At 39.0% G+C, this 21,006-nt stretch overlaps 1 protein-coding gene and 1 long non-coding RNA gene across 9 annotated transcripts in view; one reads left to right on the forward strand and one right to left on the reverse strand.

Moving 5' to 3' along the window:
* On the reverse strand, positions 1,550-14,277 carry LOC106509776. Its single transcript, XR_001307629.2, has 3 exons — positions 13,821-14,277; positions 12,828-12,888; positions 1,550-2,992 (listed from the first exon to the last, which is right to left on the reverse strand). It is a non-coding gene; the product is annotated as an uncharacterized LOC106509776 (long non-coding RNA).
* GCFC2 (GC-rich sequence DNA-binding factor 2) overlaps positions 14,339-21,006 on the forward strand; it is a 61,350-nt gene continuing 54,682 nt past the window's right edge. For 6 of the 8 annotated variants that reach the window (XR_002342552.1, XR_002342553.1, XR_002342554.1 and 3 more), the window contains exons 1-2: positions 14,339-14,673; positions 18,056-18,187. Coding sequence is in view for 3 of the 8 variants with exons in the window: in XM_021087312.1 (XP_020942971.1) it covers positions 14,397-14,673; positions 18,056-18,187 (409 nt within the window). In the remaining 5 variants the exon portion in view is untranslated. The other 2 variants (XM_021087315.1, XM_021087314.1) reach the window with 2 other exon arrangements.

Consider the following 21,006-nt stretch of genomic DNA (forward strand, 5'->3'; position numbering starts at 1 on the left):
GAGCGAGGTCAGGGATCAAACCTGCAACCTTATGGTTCCTCATCAGATTTGTTTCTGCTGCACCACAATGGGAACTCCAGAACTGGCATTTCTAACGTATTCCCAGAAAATCCTGATGGTGCAAGGGCTGTTCTTTAAGATCCAGTGATGTAGATCTTCTTAGCTTCTCTGACATATGAACCTCCTTTCCCCCTGCTTCTGTCCTTCTGTCTCCAACTTTCCATTCTCCCAATTCTTTGCCACAAAAATAACCAAAAATAGAGGCCTGAAAGATAAATTAACTCTCCTGAGATAACAAAGATTGAATTTCTGGTGGGCACAGAAACACGGAAAAACTAAGTAATCTCATAATAATGATCATCATTGTGTAATAATATATATTTTGTGTAAGTTTGCAAACTTACACAGAATATGCAACACCATGGATGAATCTCAGACACATTAAAAGAAACACTAAGAGAAAGAAGTTAAACACAAAATATGACATGCTGTACTGTTTCATTTACATAAAATGCTAGAAATAACAAAAGTATAGTGACAAAACAGATTAATGGTTGCTCAGACTGGAGGCCTAGGGAAGAGGCTGACTACAAAGAGGGAAAAGGGAACTGTTTGGAATGATGTAAATGTCTTAAATATTGATTTTGCTGACGCATAAACTGCCAAGTCATTTATACACTTAAAAATGAGTGAAAGAGTTTACTTGGCAGTGTAGCAGGTAAAGGATCTGGCATTGTCACTGCTGTAGAGAGGGTCACAGCTGTGATATAGGTTCAATCCCTGGTCCTGGAATTTCCACACACCACAGGTGCCGCCAAAGAAACAAAAAAAAAAATGAGTGAAATATATTTCCCCTGATGTACTGAGGGATGATTTATATTAGATAATTTACTTATGTTTAAGTGAAATATACATTATATTTATATTTATTAAATATGTTTACATTTTAATTTAAATTCATACATTTTGAATATATATAGAGAGAGATATTTTAAATGGAATCTTTTATTTTTGGAGATCTCTCATTTCCAAAAATAAAAGATTCCATTTAAAATCAACTGGTTGGGGAGTTCCCGTCGTGGCGCAGTGCTTAACGAATCCAACTAGGAATCATGAGGTTGTGGGTTCGGTCCCTGCCCTTGCTCAGTGGGTTAACGATCCAGCGTTGCCGTGAGCTGTGGTGTAGGTTGCAGACATGGCTGGGATCCTGCGTTGCTGTGGCTCTGGTGTAGGCTGGGGACTACAGCTCCGATATGACCCCTAGCCTGGGAACCTCCATATGCCACGGGAGCGGCCCAAAGAAATAGCAAAAAGACAAAAAATAAAAAAAAATAAAAATAATAAAATAAAATAAACTGGTCAGGAGTTCCCATCGTGGCTCAGTGGTTAACGAATCTGACTAGGAACCATGAGGTTGCGGGTTCGATCCCTGGCCTCGCTCAGTGGGTTAAGGATCCAGCATTGCTGTGAGCTATGGTGTAGGTCGCAGATGGCAGCTCGGATCCCGAGTTGCTCTGGCTCTGGTGTAGTCCGGCGGCTACAGCTCCGATTCGACCCCTAGCCTGGGAACCTCCATATGCCGCCGGTGTGGCCCTAGGAAAGGCAAAAAGACAAAAAAAAAAATCAACTGGTAGATTCTGCCTAAATGTCCTCTGATTAAGAGGTTTTTTTTTGTTTGTTTTTCTGCCTTCTACCACATGTGTGAGAGGACACTTACTTAGACTATATTACACATAATCTGTGTCTGAATTAATGAAAGTAAATGAGGCTTACACTCCTCTCCCTGGCTCAGATTCAAAGAATGGCTATACAATTGCATTTGTGAACTAATGAATACTGGCTACCTCAGTTTTAGTTTGGACATGGTTTACCTAATGACGAACATGTAAGCAAAGCTCAACAAGGGAAAGAGTGGCATTTAGGGCAGATCGTCACAAATCTCTCTGTGTGTCAATGCTTGGTGTGGTTTCTTTTTTTCCATCTCCTAAGGAATAAGTACACAAATTCTCCTTTCTGCTCATCTGCCTCCTTGTGTCAGAAATGGCATCTCTATTGAAAGATAATTGCCATCTGGAATATTCAACTAGCTTTTAATTAAATATCACTCATAAGTATAAGACAATAAAACATATGTCATTTGATCAGACAAAAATTCAAGTATAAATTACATTTATTTTTATGCCGACCTGCACTTTGCCTAATGAGACATTTGTCACCCTGCTATAAAAGACTGTATGTGATCTTATTTCTTTTAGATTTTTTTAAACACCTGCAAGCAAAGTTTAAAAATATATGCAAAACTCATAGTATTTTCCTTATCTCTACATTAATTATTTAGATCAGAAACATTTGTGGTGGGGTTTTTTTTGGGGGGGATAGGGTGGGAAATAGGGTTTATCCTCTCAATTTTTCACTATTACAGGTAAAATTAAGGCAAATACATTTATGCTTAAATCTTGATCACATCCCTGGTTATTTTCTTAGGATTGATTTTCAGAACTTGAACTGTTAAATCAAAGCATTAAGGAAATACCGTAGTCTCAGCTTCTCTTGTCTTTATAGGGCATAGGCAGGCTGGGGGCACATCTCTCCAGGCCCAGTGTAGACCCTGACCATGATCTCCCCATAGGAAGGTAGAGTGACTTATACAGTTCAAGAATTGTGGAGAGTTGATACCCTCTAGCACAGGTATAGTTTCTGTGAAGCACATCCCATGTCTTGACATCTTAATTCACTTATCTCTTGAAAGTAAGATCACAGGGGGAGGGACCACACACCAACGGCAGCACCGCAGAGAAAAGTGACTGCTGTTTAAGCCTCAGGACCTGTAAGTTGTATAGACTGGGAATAGGCAGTAGGAAGTCTGAGTTATCTTATCCCAAGGGCTAGGACTGGAAGAAGAAGAGGCCCCATAAAATTCTCCAGTCACTGTTACTCTGCAGTCCTCTGCTTTAGAACATGTTGTACTCCTTGACTCCATGTGAGACTCCATCTACAAAAATCCAAGTGGAGTAATTAGCAGGATTCAGACAGCAAATTTTTCATTAAACCTTCAACAAAATGATAGAAAACAAGAGCTCAGGGAAGATAGAGCAGTAAATTCACACTTTAAGACACTCCTTATGCTTCAACTAAACAGTAATGATAGGGAAAAAAATGAAAAGAAAATAAACAACAAAACAAGTAAAAATTGTTCAAAAATAAGACATAAATATCTTCATGGGCCAGATATGGGAACAAAATACAAAATGGGAGCTAGGGTCTGGATTAAGAAGCAAACAGGAGCAATTAGGAGTTAAGTTCCTGTGAGGTAATGGGCAATAAAAATGATCCACTAGGCAAGGCAAGGAATCAGAGTAAGACCCACTGCCTAAGAGAGAGTTTAATAAAACATCTCCAAATCATGACAGCAGGCTGAAGAACAATACTATGAATTCTGTCCAGGACTGCAGATTATAGGAACCATTGGCGGCCAAAACACAAAAAGGAAACAAAACTCAAAAAAAAAAAAAATGATATCTAATGCTCAGAAAAACATTTAATAAACCTAATATGAACACATTCCTAAACATGTAAAAGAACAGGTACGTATAAAAAAGAGATATTTAGAAATATTTAAAAATAAAAATACAACTATTAAGAAGTTTTATAAATCTAGAATGAGATAATTCTAGAAAGGGCTTGGCTGGTAATGAAGATGGCAGAATAGAAGGACCTTGAGCTCACCTCCATTCATGAGCACCCCCAAAATCACAACTTACTATTGAATAACCATCAATAAAAAAGACTTAAATCTGGAGTTCCCGTCGTGGCGCAGTGGTTAACGAATCCGACTAGGAACCATGAGGTTGCAGGTTCGATCCCTGCCCTTGCTCAGTGGGTTAACGATCCGGCGTTGCCGTGAGCTGTGGTGTAGGTTGCAGACACGGCTTGGATCTCACGTTACTGTAGCTCTGGTGTAGGCCGGAGGCTACAGCTCCGATCTGACCCCTAGCCTGGGAATCTCCATATGCCGTGGGAGCGGCCCAAGAAATAGCAAAAAGACAAAAAAAAAAAAAAAAAAGACTTAAATCTACCAAACAAGATAGTCTTCATCCAAAGACATAAAGAAGAAACACAACAAAACAGTAGGGAGGGTGCACTTATGCTATAGTCAAATCTCATACCCTCTGGGTTCATGGCCCACAAACTGGAAAACAATCACATCGTAGAAGTTGTCCTATAGGAGTGAGAGTTCTGAGCCTCATGTCCGGCTCCCCAGCTTGCAGGAGGAGGAGGAGCCTCCAGAGCATTTAGCTTTGAAGGCCAGCAGGGCTTGAGTGCAGGAGCACAATTGGACTGGGAGAAACAGAGACTCCACTCTTGGGAGGATAAGCATGAGGGCTCATAGCACTGAGACTCATGGAAAAAGCAGTGACTTCATAGGCTTCTGGGCCAGACCTACCTGCTGGTCTTAGAGGGTCTTCTGGGGAGGTGGGGGGGTGGCTGTACCTCACTGAGAGGACAAAGACACTGGTGGTGGAGGTATCAGGGAATATTCATTGGGGTGAACTTTCCTGAAGACTGCCATTCTGAAACCAAGACCTGGTCCTCCCCAACAACCAGTGCTAGGATGCCTCAGGCCAAATAACCAAAAGGGCAAGAACACAGCCCCACCCATCAGCAGAAAGCCTGCCTGAATTTGTCTTGAACCCACAGCCACTTCTATACATACAAACACAAACACATGGCTAAACAATATGCTGCTAAACAACCAACAGTTCACTGAAGTAATCAGAGAGGAAATCAAAAACGCCTAGAGAAAGGTGTTCCTATTGTGACTCAGTGGGTTAAGAACCCAGCATCATCACTAAGAAGATGCAGGTTGGATCCCTGGCCTTGCAGAGTGGGTTAGGGATCTGGCATTGTTGTGAGCTGCATTGTAGGTTGCAGTTGTGGCTCAGATCCAGTGTTGCTGTGGCTGTGATGCAGGCCTCAGCTGCAGCTCTAATTTAACCCCTAGCCCAGGAACTTCTATGTGACACAGGTGTCGCCATTAAAAATATATATATATATATTTCTAGAGACATATAAATGAAAGCACAACGATCCAAAATCCATGGGACTCAGAAAAACCAGTTCTAGCACCAAAGTTTCTAATGATACAAGCTTATCTCAGGAAATAAAAACCTCAAATAAACAACCTAATCTTACACCTAAAGCAACTAGAGGAAGAACAACAAACAAAATCCAAAGTTAGTAGTAGAAAAGAAATCATAACGATCAGAGCAAAAATAAATAAAATAGAGATAAAGAAAACAAAAGAAAAGATCGATGAAATTAAAAGCCTGTTCTTTGAAAAGATAAACAAAATTAATAAACCCTTAGCCAGACTCAGCAGAAGAAAAGGGAGAGGGCTCAAATCAATAAAATTAGAAATGAAAAAAGAGAAATTACAACTAACGACACAGAAATACAAAGGATCATTATTACAAGAAACAATATGTCAGGAGTTCCACTATCTGGCATTACGGTGAACTGTGGTATAGGTTGCAGATGTGGCTCAGATCTGGCATTGCTGTTGCTGTGGCATAGGCCAGCAGCTATAGCTCCTATTTGATCCCTAGCCTGGGAACCTCCATATGCCGTGGGTGTGGCTCTCAAAAAGCAAAAAAAGAAAAAAGAAACTATATGCCAATAAAATGGACACTCTAAAAAAAGTGACCAATTCTAAGAGAGGTACAACCCCCCAAGACTGAATCAGGAAGAAAGAGAAAAAAGATGGATGGACCAATTACAAGTAAAAAAAATTGAAACTGTGATTTTAAAAGTCCCAAAAAATAAAAGTCCAGGACCAAATGGCTTTACAAGTGAATTCTACCAAACACTTAGAGAAGAGTTAACACCTATACTTTTGAAATTATTACAAAAAATTTCAGAGGAAGGATCACTTCCAAAAATATTCTATGAGGCCAGTATCACGCTGATACTGAAACCAGACAAAGGTAATCACAAAAAATAGAAAATTATATGCTAATATCATTGATGAATATGGTTTTAAAAATCCTCAACAAAATACTAGCAAACTGACGCTAATAATATATTAAAAGAATCAGGAGTTCCTATCGTGGCGCAGTGGTTAACGAATCCGACTAGGAACCATGAGGTTGCGGGTTCGATCCCTGGCCTTGCTCAGTGGGCTAAGGATCTGGCATTGGTGTGAGCTGCGGTGTAGGTTGCAGACACGGCTTGGATCCTACGTTGCTGTGGCTCTGGCGTAGGCTGGCAGCTACAGCTCCGATTTGACCCCTAGCCTGGGAACCTCCATATGCCACAGGAGCGGCCCAAGAAATGGCAAAAAAGACAAAAAAAAAAAAAAAAAAAAAAAAAAAAGAATCATATACCTGATCAAATGAGATTTATCCCATAGATGTGCAAGGATTTTTAATTATCCACAAATCAATCAGTGTGATACATCACATTAACAAATTGAAGAATAAAAACTGTATGATCATATCAATAAATGCAGAAAAAGCTTTTGATAAAACTCATCTACTTATGATAAAAACTCTACATAAAGTAGAGGGAGAGGGAACATATCTCAACATAATAAAAGCCATATATGGCTAATTTAGAGCTAACATCATACTCAGCAGTGAAAAGCTAAAAGCATTTCCTCTAAGATCAGGAACATGACAAGTCTATCCACTCATGCCACTTTTATTCAACATAATTTTGGAGGTCCTAGCCACATCAATCAGAGAAAAAAAAAAAGAAATAAAAGAAATCTACTCCCAAGGCAACAGAAATAAGAGCAAAAATAAACCAACGGGACCTAATCAAACTGACAAGCTTTTGCACACCAAAGGAAACCATTAAAAAAAAAAAAAAGACAACTTACAAAATGCGAGAAAATAGTTTCAAATGATGCAACCGACAAGAGCTTAATCTCTAAAATATACAAACAACTTATACAACTCAACAGCAAAAAAATCAACACCTCAATGGAAATATGGGCAAAAGACCTGAATAGACATTTCTCCAAAGAAGATATACAGATGGACAACAAGCACATGAAAAAATGCTCAACATCACTGGTTATTAGAGAAATGCAAATCAAAACTACTATAAGGTACCACCTCATGCCAGTCAGAATGGCCATCATTAATAAGTCCACAAATAAGAAATGCTGGAGGGGATGTGGAGAAAAGAGAATTCCTCCTGCACTGTCGGTGGGAATGGAAATTGGTACAACCACTATGGAAAACAGTATGGAGGTACCTTAGAAAACTATATATAGAACTACCATATGACCCAGCAATCCCACTCTTGGGCATATATCTGGACAAAACTTTCCTTGAAAAAGACACATAGGAGTTCCCGTCATGGCTCAGCGGTTAATGAATCCGACTAGGAACCATGAGGTTGCAGGTTCGATCCCTGACCTTGCTCAGTGGGTTAAGGATCCGGCGTTGCCGTGAGCTGTGGTGTAGGTCGCAGAAGCAGCTCAGATCCCACGTTGCTGTGGCTCTGGTGTAGGTCGGAGGCTACGGATCTGATTAGACCCCTAGCCTGGGAACCTCCATATGCCATGGGAGAGGTCCAAGAAAAGGCAAAAAGACAAAAAAAAGAAAAAGACACACGCACCCACATGTTCACTGCAGCACTACTCACAATAGCTAAGACATGGAAACAACCTAAACGTCCAATGACAAATGATTGGATTAAGAAGATGTGGTATATATACACAATGGAATACTATTCAATCATAAAAAAGAACAAAATTATGCCATTTGCAGCAACAGGAACTAGAGACTCTCATAGTGAGTGAAGTAAGTCAGAAAGAGAAAGACAAATACCATATGATATCACTTATATCTGGAATCTAATATATGGCACAAATGAACCTTTCCACAGAAAAGAAAATCATGGACATGGAGAACAGACTTGTGGTTGCCAAAGGGGAAGGGGAGGCAGTGGGATGGACTGGGTATTTGGGGTTAATGGATGCAATCTATTGCCTTGGGACTGGATAAGCAATGAGATCCTGTTGTATGGCACTGGGAAATATATCTAGCAAATTACGATGGAGCATGATAATGTGAGAAAAAGAAATGTATACGTGTATGTGTGACTGGGTCATCTTGCCGTACAGTAGAAAATTGACAGAACAGTGTAAACCAGCTATATAATGGAAAAAAATAAAAATCATTAAAAATGTAATCTAAATTGGAAAAGGAGAACTAAAACTGTTACTGTTTGAAGAGTACATGATATTATACAGAGAGAATCCTAAAGATGCTACCAGAAAACTACTAGATCTCATCAATGAATTCACTAAAGTTGCAGAATATAAAATCAATACACAGAAATCTGTTACATTTCTATATGCTAACAATGAAGGATCAGAAAGAAAAATTAAGGAAACAAACCCATTTATCATTGCATCAAAAAGAATAAAACACCTAGGAATAAACCTACCTAAGGAGGCAAAAGATCTGTACTCTGAAAACTATAAGATGATGATAAATGAAATCAAAGATAATATAAACAGATGAAAAGATATATCATGCTCTTAGATTGGAAAAATTAATATTATCAAAATGACTATACAACCCAAGGCAATCTACAGATTCAATGCAATCCCTAAATCACATTACCAATGTCATTTTTTACAAAACTAGAACAAAATAATATTTTTTTTTTTTTGTCTTTTTTCTGTCTTTTTGTTGTTGTTGTTGTTGCTATTTCTTGGGCCGCTCCCGCAGCATATGGAGGTTCCCAGGCTAGGGGTCAAATCGGAGCTGTAGCCACCGGCCTATGCCAGAGCCACAGCAACAAGGGATCCGAGCCGCGTCTGCAACCTACACCACAGCTCACGGCAATGCCGGATCGTTAACCCACTGAGCAAGGGCAGGGACCGAACCCGCAACCTCATGGTTCCTAGTTGGATTCGTTAACCACTGCGCCATGACGGGAACTCCAATATTTTTAAATTTGTATGGAAATTCAAAAGATCCTTAATAGCCAAAGCAGTCCTGAGAAAGAAAAATGGAGCTGGAGGAATAGGCTCTCTGACTTCAGACTATATTAAAAAGTTACAGTCATCCAAACAGTATGATACTGGCACAAAAACAGAAATATAGACCACGGGAATAGGATAGGAAGCCCAGAAATATACCCACACACCTATGGCCAGTTAATCTATTAGAAAGGAGCCAAGAATATGCAATAGAAAAAAAAAAAAAGCAGTCTCTTCCATAAGTGGTGCTGGGAAAACCGGACAGCTATATGTAAAAGAATGAAATTAGAACATTCACTTATTCTACACACAAAAATAAACTCACAGTAGATTAAAGACCTAAATATAAGCCCAGATACTATAAAACTCTTAGAGGAAAACACAGGCAGAACATTCTTTGACATAAATTGCTGCATTATCTTTTTGGATCCACCTCCTAGAGTAATAAAAATAAAAACAAAAATAAACAAATGGGACTTAACTAAATGTAAAAGTTTTTGCATAGCAAAGGAAACAATAAACAAACAAAAAAAGACAACTACAGAATAAAAAATATTTGTAAATGAAGCAGCTGACAAGGGATTAATTTCCAAAATATACAAATGCCTCCTGCAGCTCAATATCAAAAAAAATAAGCAATGCATTAAAAAAATGGTCAAAAGATATAGACATTTCTCCAAAGAAGACATACAGATAGCCAAAAAAATATGAAAAGAAGGTCAACATTGCTAATTATTAGAGAAATGCAAATCAAAACTACTATGAGGCACACCTTATACCAGCCAGAATGGCCATCAAAAAGTCTACAAACAGTAGCTCCTGTCATGGCACAGCAGAAACGAATCTGACTAGGAACCATAAGGTTGCAGGTTCGATCCCTGGTCTCACTCAGTGGGTTGCCATGAGCTGTGGTATAGGTCCAGAAGTGGCTCGGATCTGGCGTTCCTGTGGTTGTGACCTAGGCCGGGGGCTACAGCTCGGATTAGACCCTTAGCCTGGGAACTTCCATATGCCATGCATGTGGCCCTAAAAACACACACACAAAAAAAAAAAGTCTATAAACAATAAATGCTGGCAAGGGTGTGAAGAAAAGGGAAACTTCTTAACACTGCTAGTGGGAATATAAATTGGTGAAATGGCTGTGGGAAATAGTATAGAGGTTCCTAAAAAAACTAAATACAGAACTACCATATTGGAGTTCCCGTTGTGATCAGTACCAATGAGGATGGGGCTTCGATCCACAGCCTCACTCAGTGGGTTAAGGATCCAGCATTGCCATGAACTGTGGTGTCAAAGATGCAACTTGGATCCTTAGTTACTGTGGCTATGGTGTAGGCTGGCAGCTGCAGCTCCAATTCAACTTCTAGCCTGGGAACTTCCATATGACTCACCTGTGGCCCTAAAAAGAAAAAAAAAGAACTACCATGTGATCTAGCAATCCCACTCCTGCACATCTATCCAGAAAAAAAAAAACATAATTCCAAAAGATACATGCACTCCAATGTTCACTGCAGCACTATTTACAATAGCCAAGACGTAGAAGCAACCTAAATGTCCATCAGTAGAGGAATGGACAAAGAAGATATGGTACATATATACAATGGACTATTACTCAGCCATAAAAAAGAATGAAATAATGCCATCTTCGGCAACATGAATAGACCTAGAGATTATTATACTAAGTGAAGTAAGGCAGACAGTGAAAGACAAACATCATATGATATTACTTATATGTGGAATCAAAAAAAAGGATACAAATTGAATTTATTTGCAGCACAGAAACAGACTTACAAACTTTGAAAAACTTAAGGTTACCAAAGCAGATGGGTTGGAGGGGGAGGGATGGACTGGGGGTTTGAGATTGGGATATGAGCACTGGAGTATATGGAATAATTGGCCAATTGGGACCTGCAATATAGCACAGAGAATTCGACCCAATATTCTGTGATAATCTATATGGGAAAATAATATGAAAAAGAATGAATGTGTGTACATGTATAATTGAATCATTCCGATATACAGCAGAAATCATCGCAACCTTGTAAATCTACTATACTTCAACAAAACCTTAAAAATGAAAAAAATGAATGAAATAATGTCATTTGCAGCAACATGGATGGACCTAAAGAATATCATACTAAGTGAAGAAAGCCAGACAAATATCACATGATACCACCTATATGCGCAATCTAAAGTTAATGATACAAATGAATTTATGTACAAAACAGACCCACAGACACAGAAAGCAAACTTATGGTTACCAAAGGTTAAAGGCAGAGGAGGGATAAATTAGGAGTTTGGGATTAACAAACACACACTATTATAGACAATCAACAAGGACCTACTACATAGCACAGGACCTATAATAAATATTTTGTAATAACCTATAAGGGGAAAGAATCTGGAAAATATATAGGTAGGTATAACTGAATCACTTTGCTATACACCTGAAACTAACACAACATTTTAAGTCAACTAAACTTCAATTTAAAAAAAAAAAAAAAAAAAAAAAAAAAAAAAAAGAGTTCCCGTCGTGGCGCAGTAGTTAACGAATCCGACCTGGAACCATGAGGTTGCGGGTTCGGTCCCTGCCCTTGCCCAGTGGGTTAACGATCCGGCCTTGCCATGAGCTGTGGTGTAGGTTGCAGACGCAGCTCGGATCCCGCGTTGCTGTGGCTCTAGCGTAGGCCAGTGGCTACAGCTCCTATTAGACTCCTAGCCTGGGAACCTCCATATGCCGTAGCAGCAGCCCAAGAAATGGCAAAAAGACAAAAAAAAAAAAAAAAAAAAAAAAAAAAAAATACACAATGGGAAAGAAAAGTCTCTTCAACAGATGGTGTTGGTGTTGGGGAAACTGTATAGCCACAGGCCAAAGAATGAAACTGGACCCTTATCTTATACCTGACACAAAAATCAATTCAAAATTCATTAAATACTTAAATGTAAAATTTTTAAAAGAAAATAAAGGGGGAAATCTTCATGACATTGGTCTTGGCAATGGCTTTTTGTATATGAGGCCAAAAGCACAGACAACAAAACCAAAAGTAGAGAAATGGGACTACATCAAACTAAAAGGCTTCTGCCCAGCAAAGGAAACTTTCAGCAGGGTGAAAAGGCAACCTAGGGAAAGTGGGGAAAATATCTGCAATACATATGCCTGATAAGAGATTAATATCCAACACATACAAAGTACTACAGTCCATTTACAAAGCAAAACCAGCCACAACAAAATCAAATAACCCAATTTCAAACCGATAAAATATTTGAATAGGCTTTCTCCACAGAAGCCAACAAGTATGTGAAAGATGCTTCACATCAGTAATCATCAGGGAAATGCAAATCAAAACCAAGAAGATATCACTTCGAATCTATTAGGATGTCCAGTACCAATCAGCCAATCAATAGTCAACAAGTGTTGCAAGGTTGTGGAGAAACTGGAACGCTTGCACACTGTTGGTGGTAACGTGAAATGCTGCAGTTGCTATGGAAAACAATACGGAAAGTCCTTCAGAATTTAAAAATAAAACTACCATGTGATCCAGCAATCCCACTTCTGGGTATTTACCCAGAAGAATTGAAATCAAGATCTTGAAGACATTTGCACTCCCACATTCACTGCAGCACTAATTCACAATAGCCAAGATGTAGAAGCCACCTAAATATCCATTGTCCAATGAATAGATAAAGAAAACGTGGTATATACAGACAATAGAATATTATTCAGCCTTTAAAAAGAAGGAACCCCTGCAATATGCTACAAAATGGATGGACTTTGAAGATATTACTTTAAGTCACAGAAGGATAAATATTGCATGGTTCTACTTACATGAGGTATCTGAAAGGGCCAAACTCATAGAAGCAGAAAGGAGAATGGTGGTTGCCAGGGTCTAGGAGGAGAAGGAACAAAGAGTTAAATTACAACAGGTAAAACATTTCAGTTAAAATGACAAAGTTCTAGAGATGTGCTTTACAACAATGTGCTTATAATTCACAATACTGTACTGTACACTTAAAATTTTGTTAAGAGGGTAGATCTGATGTTAAATATTTTGAGTATATATTTTTTAAGTAATTTCCAATCTGTAGGGCTAACTTGGATGTACTAACTGATCATCAGGACCAGGACCTCCATGCATATTGCGACCCTCTGGTCCCAGGCCAAGGATCTCATCATAGTAAATGCAAGAAAAAAAAATGATGCTGAAAAAATGAAAGCACAAAGGTCCATACTTTTATAGATGCATTTCCACAAAACTGTTTTTAATTGCCAAAGAACAGTGTGATACTTTACTTACAAATAAGACTTATCAAAATTTTTATCTGATAAATTTTGACATAATTTGGCTTAACATGGCAATATATCCATTACTTATAACAAGACAGAAAGAAAAAATAGCTCTATGAGAAAGGAGGCATTTTCCAAAAGATTGACATAATCCTTTTGTAAGTAGCACATTTATCACTAGAGGGCGCTCAGAACCCACTAACCAATGCCTAATAACGCTGACTAAAACATTTCACTAATGGGAAGAAAAAAAAAAAAACAAAACGGCTTAAGTAATACATTGGTTTCCAAAAGTTGGAGAATATTTCATATGCCAATTTTCTTCAGTTACTAACCTCTGAAAATTTAAGTTATTTTAAAAAGGTGAATAATGCAAAGTCTCCTAATAACCAGCTAATCAATAAGTTAGTATTGTAAATAAGTATAGTGGGGATAGATAAGATATATGGCGTTATTCATGCTCTCTGGGGGGGGGGAAATCCTAATATTCATGAGAAAGGGCAAATAATATAAGATAGTGATGATTATGGGTACCTGGAAAGGCTTCTTGCTCTCTGGTTGCTCTTTACTTGTTTCTATCTGTAATTCTAAGAGGCCATCCTTTTTATCTCTGTGCTTTTCTTCTTGATTGTTGCTTACTTGTGCAGTATCATTTCTGTGTAGATGTTACTGTTTAGCTTCCAGAGACAATCTCTTACACAGTGTAGGCTTATTTGTTTTAATTCTTGTTTAGAAAGAGAACTTCACTTTCTCCAGAAAGTCGAAGAGTGGATCCAGTCCAGGATGTGGGCACAACGCCTGAGTCCCAGACAGGGTTTGCACAAAGAGAGCCTGTGAGTGCTGCTCTCCATAGCAGTTAGCTTGAGGAACCTGCGGTAATCTCTTCGCGAGCACCTGCATAAACTGACCTTGCAAAGAGAACGCCGCACATCCCTAGAAACCCCGGGAGACGAGTTGGGTCGTACAGAACGAAAAAAGAAAACTACGCATGCGCATGGCGAAGCCGGCGTCGAAGCCGCTTGGCTCCCGCGCGCTTACGGGGCGGCGAGGCGGGAGGCGGGAGCGTGCGCCTGCGCGGAAGCCGTAGACCTGGTGTGTCTGGGTTCGGTCATGGCTCACAGACCGCAGAGGACTTTTCGGCAGCGCCGAACTGACTCTAGCGACAGCGACAGCGGCCAGGAACCAACTGCCGAACCAGGGGTGCCCGGAGAGCAAGTAGCCCCGGGCCCTGCGGAGGAAGGAATGCTGTCCGAAGGAGGCTGCGCGGAAGTGGCAGAACGGCTCCGCCGGGCCCGGGGCGGGGGCCGGGGCCGGGGCCGGGTCTGGGCGAGTTCCCGGCGCGCGGCGAAAGCGGCTCCGCGCTTGGACCCAGGATCGGATGCCCCAGGTGACACAGGGCGGCGGCGTGGGTGCCCGGGGCGGGGGCGGGAGGAAGACCCCGAGGAGTTAGGGTGGTTTCGGATCTAACCCGGTGCTTACCAGGATGTGGGCTGCATCGCAGGAATAGTAAGCATGACAGCCTGCTTGCGAACACCCGCCCGCTGCTGGCATCTCCACACTGGGCTCCCAGGGGCAGTAGAATGAATCCTGTTAAGTTTGGGCTCCTCTGTTTTGCAACATCAAATGAACCTTCACCAATTATAGCTTTAGTGCTGCACCTGATGCTTATGAGGAACCTAAATCGCCCCAGAAGAGTTAAAAAATTTTCTGATATTTCTAAGTAAGTGGTAATACTTTCTGGAAACGTCCCTAATTGTTTTTCTAGAAAACATCTAACTGGATGGAATGGTACGCTGGAAAAATTTAGGTGACAGGCTTTGGGACATTTTACTTTTTTTAATTTAAACCATTATTTAAAGAAAAGATTATGTCACTAACAGTAGGTAAATGACACTGTAGACTGCCAATAATGATGTTAAATACAATGTAAATTTTGAGATACCTTTGTGTTCCTAAAAATAGGATTCAGGTAGCATCAAGTTGTTTACATAAGGTGTGTTCTTTTTTGAAATGGAGTTTAATAAGAATGGTTAGTCGAGGAAAAAAATTCTCACCACTCTTCGGTGATTTCTTAGTCAGTGTTATAATCACTTGTTTATATGAAGTGTGATTTTTTTTAAATGCTTTTGTATGTTAAGTCATCTGGTTAAACTATCAGGGAGAATTGAGGCCAGCACTTGCTGTTTCACTTGCTTTGTAAAACAGTGGTACTCAAGCTTTTTGGTCTTGAGTATAAAGGGTAAACCTTCATACTTTTAAAAATTATTAACGATCCCAAAGAGCTTTTGGTTCTGTAGATTATTCTGTAATATTTGCCGTATTAGAAATTAAGATTAAATTTTTACTCTTTTAAAATTAATTCATTACATGTAAGGAAAGAAACTTTTTTTATGAAAAATAACTATTTGCCAAAAAAGAGTAAGAGTATCATTGTTTTGACTTGGGGTTTTTTATTTTGTTCTGTTTTTGTTTTTTGTTTTTATGGCTTTTGAGGTTTTTTTGGCCAATCCCGCTGGATGTGGAAAAACTAGAGCCAGGAATCAAAATCTATGCCACAGCAGCGTTCTGATCCACAACAGTGCTCACATTGGGTCCTTAACCTGCTATACCACCAGGGAACTCCAGAGTGACGTCGTTTTGAGTTTGAATCTCTTTAACATCTAGCATAATGGGAGACAGCTGAATTCTCAAAACTATTTCTGTATTCAACCTGTTTAAATATATTTTGTTTTTGATTTTGAAGAAAAGCACAGATAGATGGTTACCAGTCCTCAATAGCCTTTTTGGTTTATGGAGGTTATTGTGCTTTAATGTGACAATGCAGCTCTCAACACGTGATACATTCTCAAAGGTTAGTTTGCAACATGGAAGCTAAAACTCTATCTTCTTTTTTTTTTTTTTGTACTCCATTAGATTAAAATCTTTTGGTGTGTTTTGTACTTTAAAAGAATCTTTTACCCAGGTATGAGTAGTAACATCATGCATTGATTCTTTGAGAAGTGTTGGTTCACTGAGTTGCAGTTTTTGCAGGTGTTGGTATATCTAATTACACGCTATCCAAAAAAACCCTCAATGCTACTACTATATCATCAGTCTTTTAGTATTGGAAAGCTATCAAGTTCTCAAGAGGATATAAGTTTTCTCAAAATTCCAGCCTTCATTTGAAATCAATAATTCTTGAAGTGATATTTTGCTCATTTTGAGAATGTTTGTCAGATATCCATGTCTGAATAAATAGTTTGTCATTCTCTGAAGGCAAATGGTATTCCTGCTCAAATGCAGTGGCAAAGTTCAACTTGCATCTCATCACACAGTGCTTTTTCTTGAGGCAACCATTGCATTTGAGTATGCCCCAGAAGTACTTTATGCATGCTTCCATTTTGATTTACAGAATATTAAAAAGATACGTCCTCAGGATCAAGATTTAATAAAATTTTGCATTGCTTCATTAAGAAACGTGAGTGAAACTGGATGTTTTTATTGCCACTGCATGTTAGCAAAGAAGCTACTACTGCTTCTGTGGTCATATCCCTGTTATGACTCAGACTGAAATATCAGCAGTTTTACCAACCCCTGTTTTTACTTCATTTTGTAAATATCAATGGTAAAGTGTGTGTAACATGTTAATAGTGTGATGGAAGCAGTTTTGGCTTATAGCTGTCTAAAAGTGTTCGAGAGACCTCTAAGGGTTGATGGACTATACTCTTAAGAACCATTGCTTTGGTGTAACTTTTCTTCACTTTAGGAAGATATAGGAGTTGTCATAAATAGCAGTAGCTAAGAAAGATGTAAACTGTAGCTATTTTCCTCTGTCTTTTAAGTTTGGTTTCTTAACTCTAGACTTTTTTGAAATGTATAAGGGATATAAACATCTAATTAAGGGATGTTTTTAAGGTAAAGAGTACTATTTATGTAATCTTGAGTTTTAAGGTTATTCACAAATATGACAAAATAATTGTGAATTAACAAGTCCTTTCTTTGTCAATAATACCATGAATTCCTTTACATTTTGTTCATTCAGTTCTTGAATACCTCTGTGAGAGTTATCATTGAATATTACCTTTAATAGATTAATTGACTGTGTCCTTTCCAGAATCGTACAGTGGAAATAGATTTATGATTTGGTTTGAGACCACAGTGCTCGTTATAGTACTCCTTAACCACCAGCCCTTGATATGTGTCATAATATTTATGAGAGCCTAAATTCCAGAGTTGGATGAAATTAGATTGAAAGCCCTGCTTCTGCATTTAATAACTTTGTGACACTTTGTTATTTAGCCTCTCCATTCCTTAGTGTCCTCATCAGTAATAGCATTTACTTTATAGAATTGCATTAAATGAAACATACCTTGTGAAACAGACTTCAGTATGCCTAGTACATACTAGTGTAGTGTATGTGAAGTGTTCTTTTCTTTTTTTACTTATTTGCTACCACTGCTTTCCTCACTGTCTTAAATATTCCTTCATTTCTTGTCATTTTGTTTCTCCTATGTTCCCTTTCCTCTTTTCATTTCATTCTTTAAGGGAGGATTTTACTAGTTAAGTAGATAGTGCAAATAGGATAAGCCCTTGTACATTTATCAGACCATCTGTTGATTTCAGAAAGAATGGAAGTTAGGGACAGATCTGCATTAGATCTACCTTAATTTAAGTATGTGGAGTAAAATGAAAACACCGTATTTTATATGTGCCATGTATTGTTCAGAATTTCAATTATTGATTCCAACGTCTTGACTCTTTCTTATTATATTTAAAAAATGTCCTCTTAGAATCCAGAACAGTTGATCTTTCAACAGACAGAGAGGATGGAATACATCATTCTTCAGAAAGCAAAGATGATCAGAGTTCATCTTCCAACAGCTCTAGCTCTCTGGAAGAAGAAGAAGAATTTTTATCAACAGGTTGGTAATTTTGGTTAAGAACTTTATTTCTAATACTAGTATTTTATGCTAGTGATTGTTATTATTGGTAAACTCCAGTGAAGTCTAAGGCAAGTAAGTCATTAATGATTGTCAAAGTGCCAAAATTGATTGCTCATTCCCATTGTGTAACATGCCGAAGGTCTGATGGCTTATAGGAGGCATAGCTAGGATTCAGACCCAGGCAATCCTCTCCAGAGGCAATGTTCTTAACTACTGTGCTATACTAGCTGATTCATGCCCTTGTCTGAAAGGTGTTAAGAATTTGTGAGGCTGTTTCAGGTACAGAATGTAGCATATGTAAAACTCTAGAGAAGATAGCATCGCATGTGAAAATTAAAAGTAGTTGTTGGACAGAAAATACTTGATTCAAGTTTAAAAAAGAGCAAAATGAACGCAGAGGAACAAATTAGAGTCAGATAATAGGTTTTGAGGGAACTGCTGAAAATGTTATGCGAAGCGATGACATGACCATTTTTGTGTTTTACAGAGATAAGCCCAATCCAGGGGTTGGCAGGTTACCTCCTGTGAGCCACATCTGGCCCATTATCTGCTTTTGTGAATTAAGTTTTATTAAAGCCATGCTTATTCAGTTATGTATTATCTGTGGCTGTTTTTGCACTATGATGGCACAGATGAGAAGACTTTACGACTTTATGGCCCAAAAAGCTGGAAATATTTACCTGACCTTCTACTCTAGCTCAAGTGTTGTTAACTTGTCTTGTGCTGTGGACTCTCTTCAGTTTCAGGAAGCCTAGACCTCTTCTAAGAAAAATGAACTACAAACTGCATTGCTTTATAAAGAAAACAAGTTAATTTGAAATGTAATTATTAAAATATATTTTTAAGGATTCGTAATACAGTAGTAAGCATTTTATTAACATATGACATAGTAGGAACCAGATGATTTGTCTGAAGTTCACAAGCTACAGGAGTACTTAGGGATGAAGCCAATATAAAGAATTAAAGCCTAGTGGACAAACGAAGCTTTGTCTAGACTGTAGATACAGTGCTGTCCAAGTCCCAGAGAACTCTTTGTGAAGGTTCTATATCTTCACTTTCTAGTACATTAGCCACTAGCCACATGTGGCTATAGACTTTTGAAATGTGATAGTGTGGCTAAGGAGCTGTGTTTTTAAATTTAAATACTCTCATATGGCTGGTCGTTACTATACTGAACAGTGCTGCTGTAGAAGATGGCAGATTAGATAATGTAAGGCAGTCATTGTAAAGTGTTGGTAGCACTGGGAATCTAAAGGAGAGAAGGCAATATTTGGGAGTTCCCATTGTGGCACAGCAGTAACAAACCCAACTAGTAACCAGTAACCAGGAGGATGCGGGTTGAATCCCTGGCCTTGCTCAGTGAGTTAAGTATCCGGCATTGCCATGAGCTGTGGTGTAGGTCACAGACGCAGCTCGGATCCTGCATTGCTGTGGCCATGGTGTAGGCTGGCAGCTGCAGCTCCAGTTCAGCTGCTAACCTGGGAACTTCCATATGCCACATGTGTGGCTGTAAAAAAAAAGCAAAAAAAAAAAAAAAAAAAAAAGACGATAGTCATACACGTTCATATACATTCTAAAAAAATCTATATTTTATATTCCCCTCCCCCATATTTGTGGTTGCCATAGGGTTCAAATATATTGATCCGTAACTATATCTATATGCTTTAAGATAATAAGTCATGCAAGTTCAAACATTCTAAAAACATATATTTTTATATTCCCCTCCCATATTTTGTGATTTTGATGTCCTATTGCTATATGAGAAATTTGCCAGTTTCCAGTTGGCTTTCTGTGAGGATTGTTCCACATGTAGATGTATTTTTGATGTGTTTGTGGGGGGAAATGAGCTCCATGCCTTCCTACTCTCCCATCTTCACTCCCTCCTGACCTCTGCCCCTAGATAGGACGACATGTGAAAATTATGTATGAGTTGTAAATCTGTGAAAACATAGTGTTTTCATTTTCATGAAGCAGTATGCTAACATTAATTCATCCCATGTTTGACCAGCATGTACTGTGTGGGAACCCTTGAGCTAGGTGTTGGATATAGATGGGACAGGATAGAAATCTCTTCTCTTTCTTGTTCGTTTCTTTTCTTTTTTTTTCTTTTTTGCTTTTTAGGGCTGCACCCATGGCATATGGAAGTTCCCAGGCTAGGGGTCGAATCGGACAGCTGCTGGACTTCACTGCAACCATAGCAACTGGGGATCCAAGCCATGTCTGCAACCTACACCACAGCTCATAATAACACTGGATCACCAACCCACTGAGCAAGGCCAAGGATCATACCCACACCCTCGTGGATACTAGTCAGATTTGTTTCCTCTGAGCCAAAGCAGAAACTCCCTGAACTTCTATTTATTTATTGTAACTTGAAAGAAGATTAGCTTTGTGTAACACTAGTATCTCACTAGTGAGTCCATTGCTTGTGATTCATCACTTAAACCCCACCAAGTCAGTCGCAGATAGAAGTTCAAGTATTTCTGTTTCTGTGTTCATACACTTGATTATTTGAACTTAACGTGTATCATCTTAACCCTGGTGGCACGTTAAAATCTCTTAGGGGGCTATAAAAACATACTTCTGGGAGTTCCCATCGTGGCACAGCAGAAATGCATGCAACTAGTATCCATGAGGATGAGGATCCATGAGGCCAAGGGATCCCTGGCCTTGCTCAGTGGGTCAGCGATCCAGCATTGCCATGAGCTGTGGTATAGGTGCCATTCGTGGCTGGGATCCCAAGCTGCTGTGGCATAGGCTGGCAGCTATAGCTCACATTCAACCCCTAGCCTGGGGAG

The sequence above is a fragment of the Sus scrofa genome, chromosome 3 (assembly GCF_000003025.6).
Source record: "Sus scrofa isolate TJ Tabasco breed Duroc chromosome 3, Sscrofa11.1, whole genome shotgun sequence".
Taxonomy (NCBI): Eukaryota; Metazoa; Chordata; class Mammalia; order Artiodactyla; family Suidae; genus Sus; species Sus scrofa.